Source organism: Pseudopodoces humilis, chromosome 6 (assembly GCF_049639895.1).
Source record: "Pseudopodoces humilis isolate 2021_Gansu_Grassland_sample_001 chromosome 6, ASM4963989v1, whole genome shotgun sequence".
Taxonomy (NCBI): domain Eukaryota; kingdom Metazoa; phylum Chordata; class Aves; order Passeriformes; family Paridae; genus Pseudopodoces; species Pseudopodoces humilis.
Window position 1 is genome coordinate 3,712,190 of NC_142205.1, and position 15,963 is coordinate 3,728,152.

The 15,963-nt window shown below is 39.6% G+C and overlaps 1 protein-coding gene across 2 annotated transcripts in view; it reads left to right on the forward strand.

Moving 5' to 3' along the window:
• Positions 1-15,963, forward strand: part of CTNNA2 (catenin alpha 2) — a 460,539-nt gene that overhangs the window by 77,788 nt on the left and 366,788 nt on the right. For both annotated transcript variants that reach the window (XM_014258992.2, XM_014258987.2), the window contains exon 3: positions 15,242-15,437. In XM_014258992.2, coding sequence (XP_014114467.1) covers positions 15,242-15,437 — 196 coding nt within the window. The remainder of the gene's footprint in view (positions 1-15,241; positions 15,438-15,963) is intronic.

The following is a 15,963-nucleotide window of genomic DNA, read 5'->3' on the forward strand; positions in this document are numbered from 1 at the left end:
AACCTTTGTTAGGCACGTGCTTTTCTGTATCCCGCTCCCACACCTATCTCTAAATCCTCTTCCCACCTTTCCAACAGTTTGTCAACTCAGCAAGTCACATTTATTTGGCCTAAGATTTATTGTAAAATCAGTTCACTTAACAAAGGCCTTCAAACTTAAAAACAGGCATTTGAAATACTAAATGGTTTACTTAAGAAATAGTAATAAATAAGTGTAATTTGTAAGACTGACATTTATTTTTCACTTCATAGGAAACTCCTTTTAGCTAGCACTCTGTCATCAAAACTTGCATGTACAGGAAATGTTTGGCTGTTTATTTTTTAATGAGAAAACTTCAGGCAAAAAGTAGTAGGAGAAAGTAAATAATTGGAATAAAAGAGAAAAACTAGCTTGCAGTACAATCCTGATAGAATTTTTAAATGTTTCAATACATAGAAATAGTCTAAAATGCGTTGTCCTGCACTGAAAGTAAGAAAGTTCATTTCTCCTTCTGCCATTGTTTTATTTTAAATGTCAAGAGTCGCAAAGAGAATTGCCTTGAAGAAGTCCAGTATTTACATATTGAGTGGAAAAAGTGCAAGATCGTAATTTTTGATAGATGAATATTGAACAGCATCTAAACACTGAAGTGGTACAAGCAGTCTTTGCATAAGGGCTCTTACTTCTGCTGACTCTGAATTATCATGAATTATCATGTATTCAATCATTTCAGCAGCTTGGTCTTGTTTTTAAATTCACAATAATTGGCCATAGTGGGCTTTGCACAAGTTTAACTCAATCAGTTGGTGAATAAGACAATTTATTTCAGCCAAGTGGAAATCTGGTTGTGGTTGTGGCTGCTGGTGGAGCAGAGCCAGCAGCTGCGAGTTGTTGACTGCTCTTCATGGTGGGCCAGTGCTGCTGCCTAAAAAAGATCCTTGTTGGGGCTGCAGATCACAAAACAAAAGCTGTTCTTGTGGAAGAGGAGGTGCAGTGGCAGCTCTGGCAGGGAATCTTTCCAGTGCAGTTTTGCAACAATCAGATTAATAACATTTTATATCTCTCTTATCCTGGTGGCACCTCCAAGACGTCATACATTTGCATTAAAGAAAATATTGGTTTCAATTACTCATCATTCTGTCATCCTGGATAATCCCCATAAATAACAAATTATGGAATTTGATAGATAAATCTTAGTGAAGGTTTTGTTCAGTGATGTAGAATTATCTTCTAAAGTGATTTAACAGCAAACTGCCTTCTGTTAACTCACTCCAGAACATACCTGTTTTCCTAAGGACTGAGAACTCTGTTCTTCATAACAAAAACAAAAAACCTAACAAACAAACAAACAAACAAACAAAAAAAAGAAAAAAGAAAGAAGAAAAATCAGGTGTTTTCTTCCTTGATAATGATATTCATATAGTTTACAGCAAACAGCAAAAATGAGAATATATCTAGAAACAGTGCAGGAGATGCATTCATATTTAAATTAAACTTTAATCAATTAACATGGTTAATAAAAAGAGGTTCATTATATCTAAGATAAAAGACCACAAACAATACCCAGCCCAAGTATAAACACGCTCCTTGAAGCAGCAGTAGGAGCAGCACTTAGCCTAATGTGCAAGCTTTCAAGTGGCAGACTGGAAGAATTTTTATGTTCAGTTTGACTAAATGCTTGTTCTTTTAATCCTTTTTTTCTGCTTTGACTGTGGTGCTTAACAAACATTTCCACTCATAGATATTAATCTTAATTTTACTATTCCCAGTCTCTGGAGGCTCCTAGGTTATACTATGGATGGTATTTTTACCAGCTGTTACACATTCCCTGTGGTAACTGCCTAAAACTTCTCATATTGTACATTCAGCTGTATTTATTTGCAAACTTTTGGACTTTTTGTGAGTCAAGCCTTGTGGGTTTTTTTTTTTTGCTACTTAGAGATGTACAGATTTCTACTGATTTTATGCATTGCTCTGAAGGCAGATAAATTAAACTGCTTCCCCAAAGACTTAATGTTGAGTGGTTTGCAACATTTCTAAGTAGCGTTTGTGAAGAACAACCACTCTTTGCTTGAGCAGATTTTAGTGGGAAATTTGTGTTACAGGGCTTTGTGTTCTCAAACAGTTGTGTTGGATATTTTTGGCATTTTTTAAAGGCTTTCCTTTTAATAATTAAAGAAAACAGTTTAGACGTGCTGACTGAAAAGATCTGCTCTTTTTTTTTCCCTTAATTTTTAGCAGTAATAGCCTACTGAGATAATTGTTAAAATGTAGTATGGAATTATATGTTGTTAAGGATGACATCTCTGTTAAATAGCTTATTCTTACAAATACAGCCTGAAGTCCATATATTTAGTGCTAATTAATGCATTTGGGTTTTAGTAAAAAGCTTATTTCGTGTCCCTTTGCTTTAGTCAGAATGAGCTGAAAACCAATTTAGTGTCACTTTGTGTTTCAGACACACCAACTTCTCCTTGGCACCTGCTGTTCTGTTCTGCCAATTGCCACTTAGTGCTGGGAATATATATCAGATTCTTTTCTTTTACATTTATCAGACTTTTCTTGGCTGCCACTGCCAGTTGAGGTTGTCGCCCTTCAAATTTTGTTGTTTCCCTCACCACAGGGTTACGTTTAATCCGGAGTTACTGGTATTGTGCAGCTATTCTGAAAATCAATGCTGATGGTGGCAATGGCAAGAGACAGTGGGTTAGGAAGGAATAATTTGTAGCAGGAGGGGGGAACAGCCTGAACTTTGCCATGGGGGAGAGAAACACAACCCCAAATCCAGAGATCAGGTAGTGCTGGGGTGATCAGGAAGGTTTAGGTGCCATATGCAGTGGCGTAATTATGCGTATTACTCATGGTTCTGTTAAAACAAACAAAGAGAAAAAAAAAAGCACTGATGTCTCCTCAACTAGATCTGTTTATGGAGTGTGTGGGACAGAAGTGGCTGTTAATTCTGTGTGGGATGATGTTGCTGCTCTCTGTTCTTCTGACAAAAAAAGTCTAGAATAGCAGGAGGAGGACAGAGATGGATGAGTTCCTGGAGAAGTCTGGGGGAAAGTCAGTTCTTCCTTCAAGTTTGACCAAAGGAGATTTCTGGAAATGTTCTCTTTTGCCATGTCTGGAATTCATGTCTGAACAACAGGCTGTTTGAATTAGCATCTGTACTGCCTTGGCAGGTCCCCAGTGGTGAAATTCCTAAATAAATGTGCATCCAAAGGAGTGTGCTCTGCAGGTTGAGGGAGGTGACTCTCCTGCTTTACTCTGCTCTTGTGAGACACCACTTGCAGTGATGGGTACATTTTGGGTGCCTTCAATATATGAAGGACATGGAACTGTTGGAACAAGTCCAGAGGAGGCCACAAAGTTGAGAAGGGGATCAGAGAACCTCCCCTATGAAGACAGAGAGAGTTGGGGCTGAAGAGAAGATTGTGTGGAGACATCACAGCATCTTCCAGTATCCAAGGGGCTACAGGGAAGCCAGAGTGGGATTCTTCATCATGAACTGTCGTGGTCGGACAAGAAGTAATGGGTTAGAGTGAAAAAGGTGAAATTTAGATTAGGTATTGGGAAGAAATTCTTCCCTGTGAGATCCTGGCTCAGATTTCTCAGAGAAGCTGTGGCTGCCCCTGGATCCCTGGAAGTGTCCATGGCCAGGCTGGACAGGACTTGGAGCACTGGGATATTGGAAGTTGTCCCTGCCCATGGAAGAAGAGTTGGAATCAGATGGTCTTTAAAGTCCCTTCCACCCCAAACCATTCCATGATTCCATGATTCCGTGTTTGTGTGCCCCTGTAGCACCATACCCTTGTAACTGATGAAATATGCTGTACTGGAAAGTGATGTGACACTCCCCAGGCCTAAGTGGATGAGGTGGTTGATCTCCAGTGGCAGATACTCCCTGTGTATGACCCTCAAAAGATAGCTTTGAACCTCATTTTAGCTGTATAGTAATGACTTGAAAGCCCAGTCAGTTGGTATTACAAGCAAAGCAACAAAAAAAGATCCTGAGGAACCTTTCCACAGACTCTATCAAATTTCTCACACAAGCTGTTTGTTATAACACAATTCTGATTTTTTTTCTGGTGCTGGTTTTTTTTAGAATAGTTTTTTTTCCCTCCTTGTACTGCTGTGTGAAAGGTACACAATAGAGAGAAACATAGATGAAATACAGGCTTTGCCTTCTGACTGTAGATAAAATACAGCCTTTGCCTTCTCAGTCTCTCTACAATGTCCAGGGAATACAGGGACTACAAAGGAGGTCAAAAATAGGCTGGACTTCTGGACTTCAGTAGTAGGGGTGGAAGATGGATGGCCACCGATGGAATTGTGCAGGGTTTGGGGTCAAGCTGACCTTGTTTAATGTCTTGTCATTGGTCTGGGCAGTGGGGTGAAATGCACCCTCAGTGCATTTCCAGACAACACCAGTTTGGGAGGAAGGTGGATAAGCTCGGGAAGTAGGGCTGGCATGAGGAGTATCTCGGGTGGAGAAGTGGGCTGGCAGAACCAAAGGAAGCTCAGCAAAAGCCATTGCAGAGTCCTGCAGGGGGATGAAGTCACCTGGTGTTTTGAGATGGGCTGGGTGGAGGCTGACTGAGCACAGCTCTGCAGGAGGAACGTCAGAGTCCTGCTGGAAAGTTCAGAACACGGAGCTGGAGAGCCACATCAACATGGAGATGTTTTGGTGCGTTTAGCATAAGAATAATAAAGAGGAAGGGAAGTGAGACTTCCCCTCTAAGCAGCTCTTCTGAGACCACATCTGCAGTACAGAGTCCTTTTTGGGGCTCCTGAGTAAACCAGACTGGTTTAGACAGTTCCAGTACTGGAACAAATCCTTACCCTACTTTGAAGATGACCCTGCTTAGCTGAGGAGCTGGGCTAGAGGTTCCAGAGGTCCCTTCCATCCTAAATTGTGTTATGATGATGTGTGTAACAGTTACGGAGATGGGGAAGGCTCTAGAGGGGCCATGCAAGGAGTGGCTGAGGTCACTGAGCTTGTTCATCTGGAGAGGAGTCAGGGTCTGCAGCTCCTCCTGAGGGCCAGCTCTGATCTCTGCTCCCTGTGACAGTGACAGAACCCAGGGAACAGCTGGAGCTGTCCCAGGGAAGGTTTAGGTTGGATCTCAGGGAAAGGTTCTCCCCCAGAGGGTGCTGGCACTGCCCAGGCTCCCCAGGGAATGGGCACCAAGGCTGCCAGAGCTCCAGGAGAGTTTGGACAGCGCTGCCAGGGATGCCCAGGCTGGGATTGCTGGGTGTCTGTGCAGGGCCAGGAGCTGGACTGGATGATCCTGGTGGGTCTCTTCTAGCTCAGGATATTCTGTGATTCTGTGCTAATTCTGGAATTTTAAGTTGGCGATGGAGATTTTATACAGTGTGTGAAATGTGCAAAATAAACAACCTAAATAAAGCACCCTTCAGGGAATACTCTCTTCTGCCTTCCTGAGTGAGAATTCATAGGGGCTCTGGATTTGCAATCTTACCAGGATATTCTTTGCTGTTCATAACATATGCCTGAGTGCAATTGAACGGCACAAAGAAATTAATTCCATTATTATTATTACTATTCAAAATAGACCCCCCAGAAAATTAAGTAGTGTCCATTCTGGGGGAGTTCTGATTTAATCTGTATATATATTAAGTGGAAGATTGCTTGCTTCTGTTTTCTGCTGGTCTTTATGGGCAAGGTTTTCATTAAAAAAAGATATATTAGTTGTTACAGAGAAACCAGAGCACTAACTCACCACATATGTCTGAAAGATTTTACTGCCTTCACTTACAGTACTTTACATTAACTGAAACAGAAACTCTTGGGAATCGTTTGCCTTTGGTATTTAGTGATGTATGAGATTGTTTTCAGTGCTGTTTAGGGCAGTTCACAAACAATAACATTACCCTGAGGAAGCAACTCCTGGTGGTTCCATCAGTTGGAGCACCAGTGTCTCTCTTTTGGCTGCTGGAAGCCTGGGGAGATCAGCTGCCTGTGAGAAGCTTAAATATTGTTCTACCTGCCTTTGTAGTTGCCTGCTATCTCATTTTGGTATCCAGTTAAGGATTATTTAAATCCTTTTGTATTATTTCTCCTCTAACAATGTCTGAGTCATTGGAGGAAACACCTAAAGAAAGATAATATTGAAGTTTCTATTCCAGATATGGTATCTAGTAAGGTAGGAAATAAAAGGTGTTTTATTGAAGGTGTTTTATTCCCTCAGTGTAATTATAGAATGGTTTGAGTTGGAAGGGATATTGAAGTCATCCAGTTCCAGCCTCTGCCCTGGGCAGGGACACCTTCCACTATCCCAGGTTGCTCCAAGCCCCCTCCAACGTGGCCTTGGACACTTCCAGGGATGGAGAGTCCACAACCCCAGAACTGGTTACAGAAAGCTGTAGAACCTCACTAAAGCAATTGCTATCTCACTTTTCCTTTTTGGTTTTTTCCCCCCTAGCCAGTACAACTTGCTGCCTGCTCTGTGGTTGAGTTCCTTTGATAAATACATCTTAAATGCTGCTGCTTTTAAGATTGCCAACAGATTCTTAAACCAACAAGTGTCAAGAAAACAGTGCATTAAATATCAGCTAAGAATTTCCCTTTGTCAGGCATGTGCTGTTTACAGTGCCAAGGCTCTTGCTCTCCCAGAGATCCAATAAAACAGCACAAGTACAATGAATCCAGGGATTTCACAGGAGTTTTTCCATTACTCTAGTGTGGTGTGCCCTCATGTGGTTAAATGCAATATTTTCCTTGAATCAGCCCGACACCCTTTGGATTTATTCTCTATTCTGCTAAAGAACTGGGAGAAATAAAGGCCTTTGGTGGAATGGGAGGCAGTGTGATGCCAAGTAGGTTTTTTGGTATCTTTTGTTGTTTTACAGCTGTCAAATGATTTGGTATTTTTGAGATGGGTATAAATACACTTGCATTTGGGTCTAATTCAGCTACAGATGTGTGTGTTTCCCTTGTCTTGTTTAGTTTCTTTTTAGAGTTTGAGGATCCACTTTGTAATAATTAGGCCAAGGTGGTGGTTGTTTCTGATTAATTAATCCTGATAACTGAGTATGGAAAGGAAAACTTGCATGTTGTTTTTATCTCACATAATACATAATACCAGCAACCTTTTATTTTTGATACCCTTTCAGTACCACAAGTCTTAATTTTGTGATGATAATAATGCATATTATACATATTGACTACATATCTCACATTTTACATGTGATGTGTTTGTTAGCTAGCACGGTATTCAGTTTTGGAAGGAATTAAGAGTTATTAAAATTATGAGGTGTTACTTTATACTTCTTGGTTTGTACTTTTTGTTTTATCACTCATGTAGATTGTGGGCAGCTCTTTTGGGGGAGCTTCATATCCTGACAGCAAACTGCAGATGATGGTGACTTTTCTTCTACATCCAAAAGTAGTACAACAAAGTTTTCCCCAAAATTAAAAGTTGGTAAAACTGCAGAAAAACACGCACTTATGGCATCAGTGACATTTACTGTTTTAATTACCAAGGAAAATAACAGATGTCAGCAGGGGCTTGCAGTAGTAATAACTTATTAACTGTGAGGAATTAAATAAAGTTATTGAATGCAAAAAATTACTTCTTCCTCAATAACTGCTCAGTGGTTGCCAAGATCTTTTAACACAGCACTGGAAGTTGACATTTCTGGCTGCTTTGAGGTCACTGCATTTAATGTATATTTACTGATTATCAGATGGATTCCAGCTTTCTGATTTTTTGAAGCTTGGGGTGAGATAAACTTCATGTCTTAGTCTTTAAAGGAATGTTTTGTGCATTGTGGTCTGTTAAACCACTGCTGAGTTGCACAGAGATGATCATTTGGAGCCAAATAACTTTGCCTTTGGTGGTTTCAACATTTTAAGTTCCCACATGGATACATGATGTTGTCTCACTTGGACAATGAGAAACAGAAGGAAGATAGTGACAGGATCACAAGCAGAAAGGATTTGCCAAATGTTGCTCCAATTAAAATTCAATCTATGCTATATAAAACCCAGAAGCATCCTTGATTTAGAGCTTTGGAAGACTCAAAGGTTTGGAGGTGCCAAATCCGTTTAGGCACCCAGCTCTGGCAGTGTAATCCATAAACAGAAGTTACATGATTAGTCCTCCTTTTAAACACATGGAGAAGAGAAGAGAAGAGAGAAGCTGAGGAGTGAGATTTCAAAGATGTTGTGGGAGAGATGTGAAAGGGAGTTTTTTGAAATCCCATCCCTTTCCAGAATTTATATGCTGAACTCTGAGCTTGCAGAGGGGAGCTTGCATCACATGGTGATTAACAGAGCACAAGTTTGCTTGGGCTTAATTTGAAATCTTCCTTCAGGGTTAAAAAATGGCTCGTTCTTCTCATTTCAAGCCCAAGCATGCTGGTGTTGCAGCCCACCCTCTTGTAAAATATCCCAGGTGTTAAGGTGGTCAACCCTAAAGGAAGAAGACTCAGTTCACTTTTCTGCTGAGCCTGAGGAGCTTCAAACCACATTTCTTACCCCCAAGTCAGTGCTGTGCCCCCCAGGTTATGGCCTGGGCCCTAAGGTGGTCATCCTGCCAAAGTCAGGCCATTGTGTGGGGAGGAATTCTTGTTCCTCTTTTCATCTTAGTAGGATCATGAACTGCTCTTATGCATAATGAAGGAAGAGATGAGAGAAAATGCATGTTTAACACAAGCCATAGATATGAATTTTTGAAATGGTACAGCCTAATGTGCTTTGGAGTAACATTAAAAAAAAAAGAAAAGAAATAATGGGAATCTGTGGGTTCTGTGCTGTCTTTGGCTGTTGGACTTGACTGGGATCAAGCCTTTTTGTGCAATTAGAAAACCCACACTGAATTACACATTGAGAGGAACATCTTAAAATTTGGCTTGCATCTTTTTCTTGCATTTAAAGGCATTGAATAGATTTTTTTAGGAGTCAGATTAAGCCAATGGTTTTGCTAAAGAATGTGTAGTTGTTCCAATTAAACACCTGCTTCAGCTTTCCTCTCTTGGCAAAAGCTGGAATTGCCAAAATCCTAACAAGATACTGGAAACCTGCATTCAGGAATGGGATTATTTAGTTCTTAAAAGTGAGATTTTGCAATCCTGCCAGCACAGAGAGGAGATCTTTTAATGGATGTTCCTGCTTTTACTGCCAGTTCCAAGAGATGGTCAACTCCTGGAGCTACCAGCTGACAACAGGATGGTGTGAGGAACCTCAAGTAATGTACAGGAGCAAGTGAATCCTTGGGAAACCTGAGGAATATAAATCTTCTGTCTTTCATGGGTGGAATATTAACATAATCTCTTTTTCCTGTCTACCAGGTAACTCCTGGAATTCATATTTGGCTTCTAAATAGCATCGCAGCCCTTTAGTGCCAATTAACAGGAGAAATTTGTCACAAAAGGAGAATTTAATAATCTTTGCACCTAATTTATTACAAATAAGAGGCAAATTGTACTATGGGAGACATTTTATTAGCTTCATTTATATTGATTCTTGTTTCATTTATGGGAGAGCCGGTGAAAACACGTTGCAGGTTTTCATGGCTGTTGTATACATCTTCTTTTCATGAAGATTTGTAGGAGGAACATAACCATGATTCCTCTGATTTAATTGTGTTTTTCTATTCTTTCTCTTAACAATATGTTTTATGAAAACATATTTCAGGTTTGTATGTCTGTTGTAGAAATTTTTGATAGTTTGTAGGAGGAAAGTAAGTGTGGGGTGGTTAATTTATTTTTTTATTCTTTTTGATAGTATAACAAGTAGTCAGAAATTCCACTGAGAATACTTGCTGAAGAACTTTAAAAGTGCCTTATATAATATTCATTCACATTGGCCAGGATGTAAACCTCTTCCCATGGTGGGAGTACTGATAAGAAAAATATAAATTAGCAGCAACAGTGTTGCTATCTCCAAATTACATCCTAAAGGTGCATCATGTGGGCAGAATAGAAATATGCAGATTTGTTTAGGAATCAGTGTTTGGCAGCAGAAACATGAATCGGAGCTGCTCGCTGTCCTCAAGCTACACTGGATTAAAATATAAAATATCCTGGCTCTAATCAGTGTTGCCTCAGTTATCTGGGTGCTTCCCAGCCAAAAGGGAGGTGTGGCACTGGCATTTTGTAGCACCCCAGCTAATAATTTATGCATTAGAGAGAAGAGTCTGCTTATTTCTGAATGTCTCCAACCCACAGGTGTTTGCAAACACTGAGGGGAGCTGGAAGGAGGACAAAAAGCTGGGTTAAACCACTGGAATTCAGCATTGATAGACAAAGTTCTGTTCATCAATGAGAATCCAAATATCTACATACAGTAGAAAGAGAATTTCAGTTCCATGAATTAGGTAGACAGCTGGTGCTAATCGTGCAGAGATAATTACAAGAGTTAATTATGTAAGCTGTTATGATTTATGGGGTAAGGGCAGGGGCAAATTACTCAAGTTGATAGGGAAAATTGAAGAACAGTTATCAAAAAATGGAGTTATGTTAGAGACTGAATCATGCTCAGCAGAACATCTGTGTTCACGCATATTGGTGTAATAGGGAAAAAACCCCTTCTTTTTGTGTGGTACTAGAGACTAAGCACAAATACGGGAAAAAACCCAGCAATTTATCTGATCTTCTGCACAAATATGGAAAAAATCCAATCTAGCTGCTTTTCTGTTTTGTATGTGAATGCAAAGTAGCTGTTGAAAGCATTTGCTCCTGTATTTTGCTCAGTAACATCTTGCAGTTGGAGTGGGAACAGCTAATGAGCTGCTGCTGAGAGCCACATCATAACTTAAGTCTTTGGTGTGCAGAGCCAGGAAAAATTCCATCTCTGTTTGCTCTGCTTCTGGATGGTCCAAGGGAAGGTCACAAACACAGTGCTCAGCTCTGTTCTCTACCTCCTTTGGAGCAGGGAATCAAATTAGATTTTTCCCATAGCTGGTGCTGTAACCCCCAGCACAATCTGCTTCTCTCTCCAGGTATTTTCAAAGGTCTCTTCTGCCAAAGAAAACAAAAAAAAAAAGCAAGCCCAGCCATGAGACAGTTTGGAAAAAAGAGGTTTTGTGTTTCCAGACGGTTGTAATGATTTATTTTTTTTAATTTGACAAAACAAACTTCTTTTGAAAGGAGCAGGATTTTGAGTGCTCGAGGGGTAACCACTGTACAACTGGTGAGGCAGTGAGATGGTGCAGTGGAGTGGAAGGGCAGCTGATATCCAAAAGAGAAAGGGCCCTTCCACTGAAATGTCAGGGCTGTCTTTGCTCAGGTCATCGAGTGTTTCCAGCACCTTGGTGATCTATGAGTGCATGAGAAGAGAGGAATAACCTCGTAGCTGTTCACATCCAGGAAATGCCACTGGGAAGAACAAATTATATTTACTTGAAAATACAAGTGCCATAGGGGACAATAGTGAATTTTTAATTTTTTTTTTTTTTTTTTTAAATAATTAGTGATTCTTCAGAGAAACCCTTTTACACTGATTTCAGCTGTCACAACCAGAGCCAAGTATTTGTGTGAATGGTTTTCATAGTGGACACGCTTGCAGAGCTGTATTTGATTTGCCTGCTTTGGTTTATTAAAAACAAGAACACATATAAATGCTGTTCACCCTCAGAAAAAACTCCCAACAGCCTCTTTCATGGATATTTACATTTGTAGAATCGCAGAATCATCTAATGATGTGTGCTGGAAGAGACCTTTAGAGATCACCTGTTCCAGAGCCCCTGCCATGTGCCACCAGTGTCCTCAAGCCTTTCTCCAAGGGGCTGCTCTCAATCCTTTCATCACCCAGTCTGTGCTGGGAATACAATACCAAGGCATCTGTCCTGTGTGAGGGACCAGAGAGATAAGGATAAACAGGATAATTAAAACAAACAAACAAACAAACAAAAACCCCACAAAAACTATCAATATTTTCCTCAAGAATTGTCAATACATCTTTATTTTTAATGTAGTTACGGAAAGCCTTGGGTAAATAATGCAATTTGAACAGATGCTGAGCAAAGAGAAGGCAAAGGGAGAGAATTGCAGCTCTTAAACGTGTGGCCCACCCCTCTCAGAAATCTGTAGGCAAGACAGTTTAATTCAGAGAGTCAGGTATGTTCTTGTGTGAGCTGGAGCTGCTGACAAGAGATTAATTTGATGAGTGTGTGATCCAGCTCTATCCCCTTTCACTTCTGGCATTCCCCACCCACACATGACCTCTGCCATAGGGAAATCCATGCTAATAGAATTTTCTGCTTTTAGCAAAGACATCCTCACCTTTTTTTTTGTGCTGCTGGAGCTGGGTAAGGAGACCTTAATTCAGGATGGGGCTGAGCTATTAATTAGTGAAGTTCTGTTACTCCAGCAGAGATCTGTGCTAGGACTGTGTGAAGCTTCCTTAATAAAATAAGAGAGCAAGGTTCCCTAGTGTGATCACAAAGCCAGGATCATTACAAGGCTGCCAAGTGAGCTTATGGTAATTATCAAGTGATATATTTGATAATTGTACTGAATTTTGGGTGATTTGTGTATTAATTAGTAACAGAAGCTGATAGAGACATTCTTTCCTTTGTACCGCTTTAAGTGGGGTAAGATATTTAAAATAAACCAGTTTGCTTTAAAACCTTGATGAAAAACTGAGCTATTTTAATAAGAGAAAAGGTTAATGTTATTAATTTTTCTTCTTTTTTTTTCCATGCAATTTATATAAATTCATAGGTTATTGGCTTTTTAAAAATGGGAAAGAAGCTAATATGGTATAGATTTTTCTGTCATTGGTATCAGAAGCCTTCCTTCCCCTTTGCACTGTCCCGGTACAGCTGACTTTCTGGAACAGGAATTCTAAGTTTGGAAGAGACTTCTTTTTTAGCCTTTTAACTTGAAATTCAATGCAATTTAAAGAAGCTGACACAAGGTAGGTAAAATGGCCATATTCCAGTTTTTATGAGTGGTTTTATTCCCGTGAAGAGCTCTGTATTATCCAGAACCCAACCTGTCGGTGCAGAGACTTTAATACAGAATTGCCCTTTGCCAAGGGAATGGAATAGCCCCACATGGAGAAGGTTTTCTCTCCTTGCTTCATCAGAATGCTGTTGAGCAGAGGGTAGTGAGATGTTGCTTTTTTTCTTTGGATTTCATCCCAGCAGATCTTGTTTAAAATTTTAAAACCTTTGCTTCAGATTTACAAATCACTGAGGTTCATTGGCAACCAAAGCCTCTAGCACCGTTTGTGATCTTGTGCTCTCTTGCTGGCACTCTTCCATGACTATATTTGAGTGCCAGCTTTTGACTTGATGGAAACTTATTTTTTTAATGGTAGAAACAAAACAAAGAAGAAAAAAAAAGAGCAGCAAAACATTTATGAAGGAATTAGGCTCAAACAGAATACACCAACATTTCCTTCTGAAAAAAGAGGATTTGGGGGTGCTCTTTCCTACATGTGTGTTATGAGAAGTGGTAGAAAAAGTCTCCATCTTCTGTGGTAATTTGGATTTTCCAATGGACTGTGTTAGTTCTGGACTCAGCAGCTCAGAGCATTAACAAAGGTTTTCTGCCAGTGTCAGATTCTCTTCATCTCTAGGAGCTGCACATGTTCATCTGCTCTACATAGACTGACACAGAAGTTCTTAACTGAGAAGGTTTTGAGGGCTTGCAGACAATTTTAAGTAATTTTTCTCTATTTCTGCATGTTTAGCAGCATGGGACAAAGCAGTTATTTTATTTCAAAAAGGCCTTAAAGAAAATATCAATAAATATTTTAATTTGTAATTATTTCCACATCAGGAAGTTCTGATAAACTTTTCTTATTGTTCAGTGGTGGGTCAGAATTATTTGCATTTCTGTAGGTGTTCATAACTAGGTGCCAGTGACAGTGATCAGCTACAAATGGATCTTCAGGAAATTTCATGAGGAATATTTGCAAGGGAAAGCTAATAAAGAAAATATTATTTCTAGATCTAAATAGTGGGAAAAAAACTCTCCATATGATGGATGAATATTACATTCCAGTCACCAGGCAGACTCCTTCCATAAAGAAGGCTCTGGAAAACATTTTTTTTCTCCTAATACACCATGCCTATTGTGTTTTCAAGCCATGATTATACATATAGATAGATATAGATACAGATATAGATATAGGTTATTCATCCACAGTCTGTAGTTTTTAGATGTGATTTGTAAAAAACCTGACTGAAACACAAAAAAGTATAGCACAAAGAGCATGGTAAAAGGCTTTTTGGTCAAAACTGTTCCAAAGACCTTTTCAGTCTTCTGGTAACAGGGATGAGATGATGCTGAATTTTTATACTTGTTTTAGAATCACTTGGTTTTTAGTGAAATGTCTTTTTTATTAATAAAAAATGTCATTTTTTATTTATATTCTTACATCAAATTTGTGGCTTAGAACACTGATACAACACTACAAATGCCCTGGTTTGGATCCTGGTTAGGGAGAATTGCATCCCTGAGCATTATTGATCCAGTGCTATTCTTTTGTGCATTTAACACCTGATGGTGTCCAATTCAATATTCCTGTTTTACAGAGCAGCAGCCTGGTACTGCTGGAGCCATGCAGGATTCCCTCTTTGCCCAGCACTCACCTGTGGGATGTACACGCTGTGCTGTGTTTTTAAGCTTCCTAATCAGTTTATTGACAGCTCAATAAAGAATTCCTTCAGGAGATTCTGCCAACATGGAGGCAGAGTTTCCTTCTGTTTAAATACTGGTAGGATCATTTCACTGCCTGCTGTGGTTTTATGACAAAATATTAGGAATACAGTGAAGCAGCACTAAGGCAAAGAGTTTTAACCTGTATGATCTTTGCAGTGGGAGCTCTTTGTACCTTTCACAACTGGAAAACAGCCACAATGTTTTTGTCACCACTTGCATGTCACTGCCAGTACATTATCTCAAGGGACAATTGCTTTTTGAATGGTTTCTGACCCTTGTGTGTTCAGGTCCCATTTTATCAGCAACTTCATTTTTTAAAAACGAAAACCAGAGACAAAAACAATGCTTTGGCACCACAGCCCTGCCATGCTTGGTATTTATCTTTTTCTTTTTGCTTATTGTCTGTGATTTGCTTAGCCCAGACTGAGGAGAAGTTAAAAGGAAAACCCTCTTTTGGGGGACGCGCCGCTGGATTTTATACTTCCAATTTTATCTATTCAAAACACACGGCCACTACATCCCTTCCAGGGCACAGAAAACAGTGTGAGGATTGAATTAGGTGTTCTTATGAATAGCTGGGGAATTGTTCAAACTGACAAAAACTTGTTTTTCCTGCCCAAAGGTAACAACACTTGTGAACACGAGCAATAAAGGACCGTCTGGCAAGAAGAAAGGGCGCTCAAAGAAGGCTCATGTTTTGGCTGCCTCAGTGGAGCAGGCCACTCAAAACTTCTTGGAAAAAGGAGACCAGATTGCTAAAGAGAGTCAGGATCTCAAGGAGGAGTTGGTTGCTGCTGTGGAAGATGTTCGAAAACAAGGTATGTGGGGAAAAATGCTTGTTGGGAGTAAAGCTTTGCCCAGTGCCAAAGCTTAATGTTCCGTTTTCATCCTGTTTTTTATTCTGCTCTGTGACAAAATGATGGGATTTTTTTCACCTGGCTAAATCTGAGCAGTGGTTTAAAGCCTGTGGGTGCAAATGTAGAATTAGGATTATGGTATAGATGTTTCTGAACAATATCAGAATTATCAGTCAGATAAAACAGCAATATAGAAGCACTTGTGGTTTCAAATATATGAAAATATAATATCAAAGCCTGAAAATACGGGTATAATAACAATATTAAGACAGTTATTTTCTGGGTGTTGGTGATAAAATAAGTGCATACTCACAATATCTGATAATTTTCTTTCAAAAGATAAAATGGGTGTGAGGTGCTTTCAAGTTTACCTGTGTAGTAGGGGAAAAATATGTTTTCAATATATGCCTAGGACAAAATGTTTTAGTTTTATTTACTTTGATTGTAATTATCTTTATTACAGCAGAATTAAGTACCTTTCAGATTT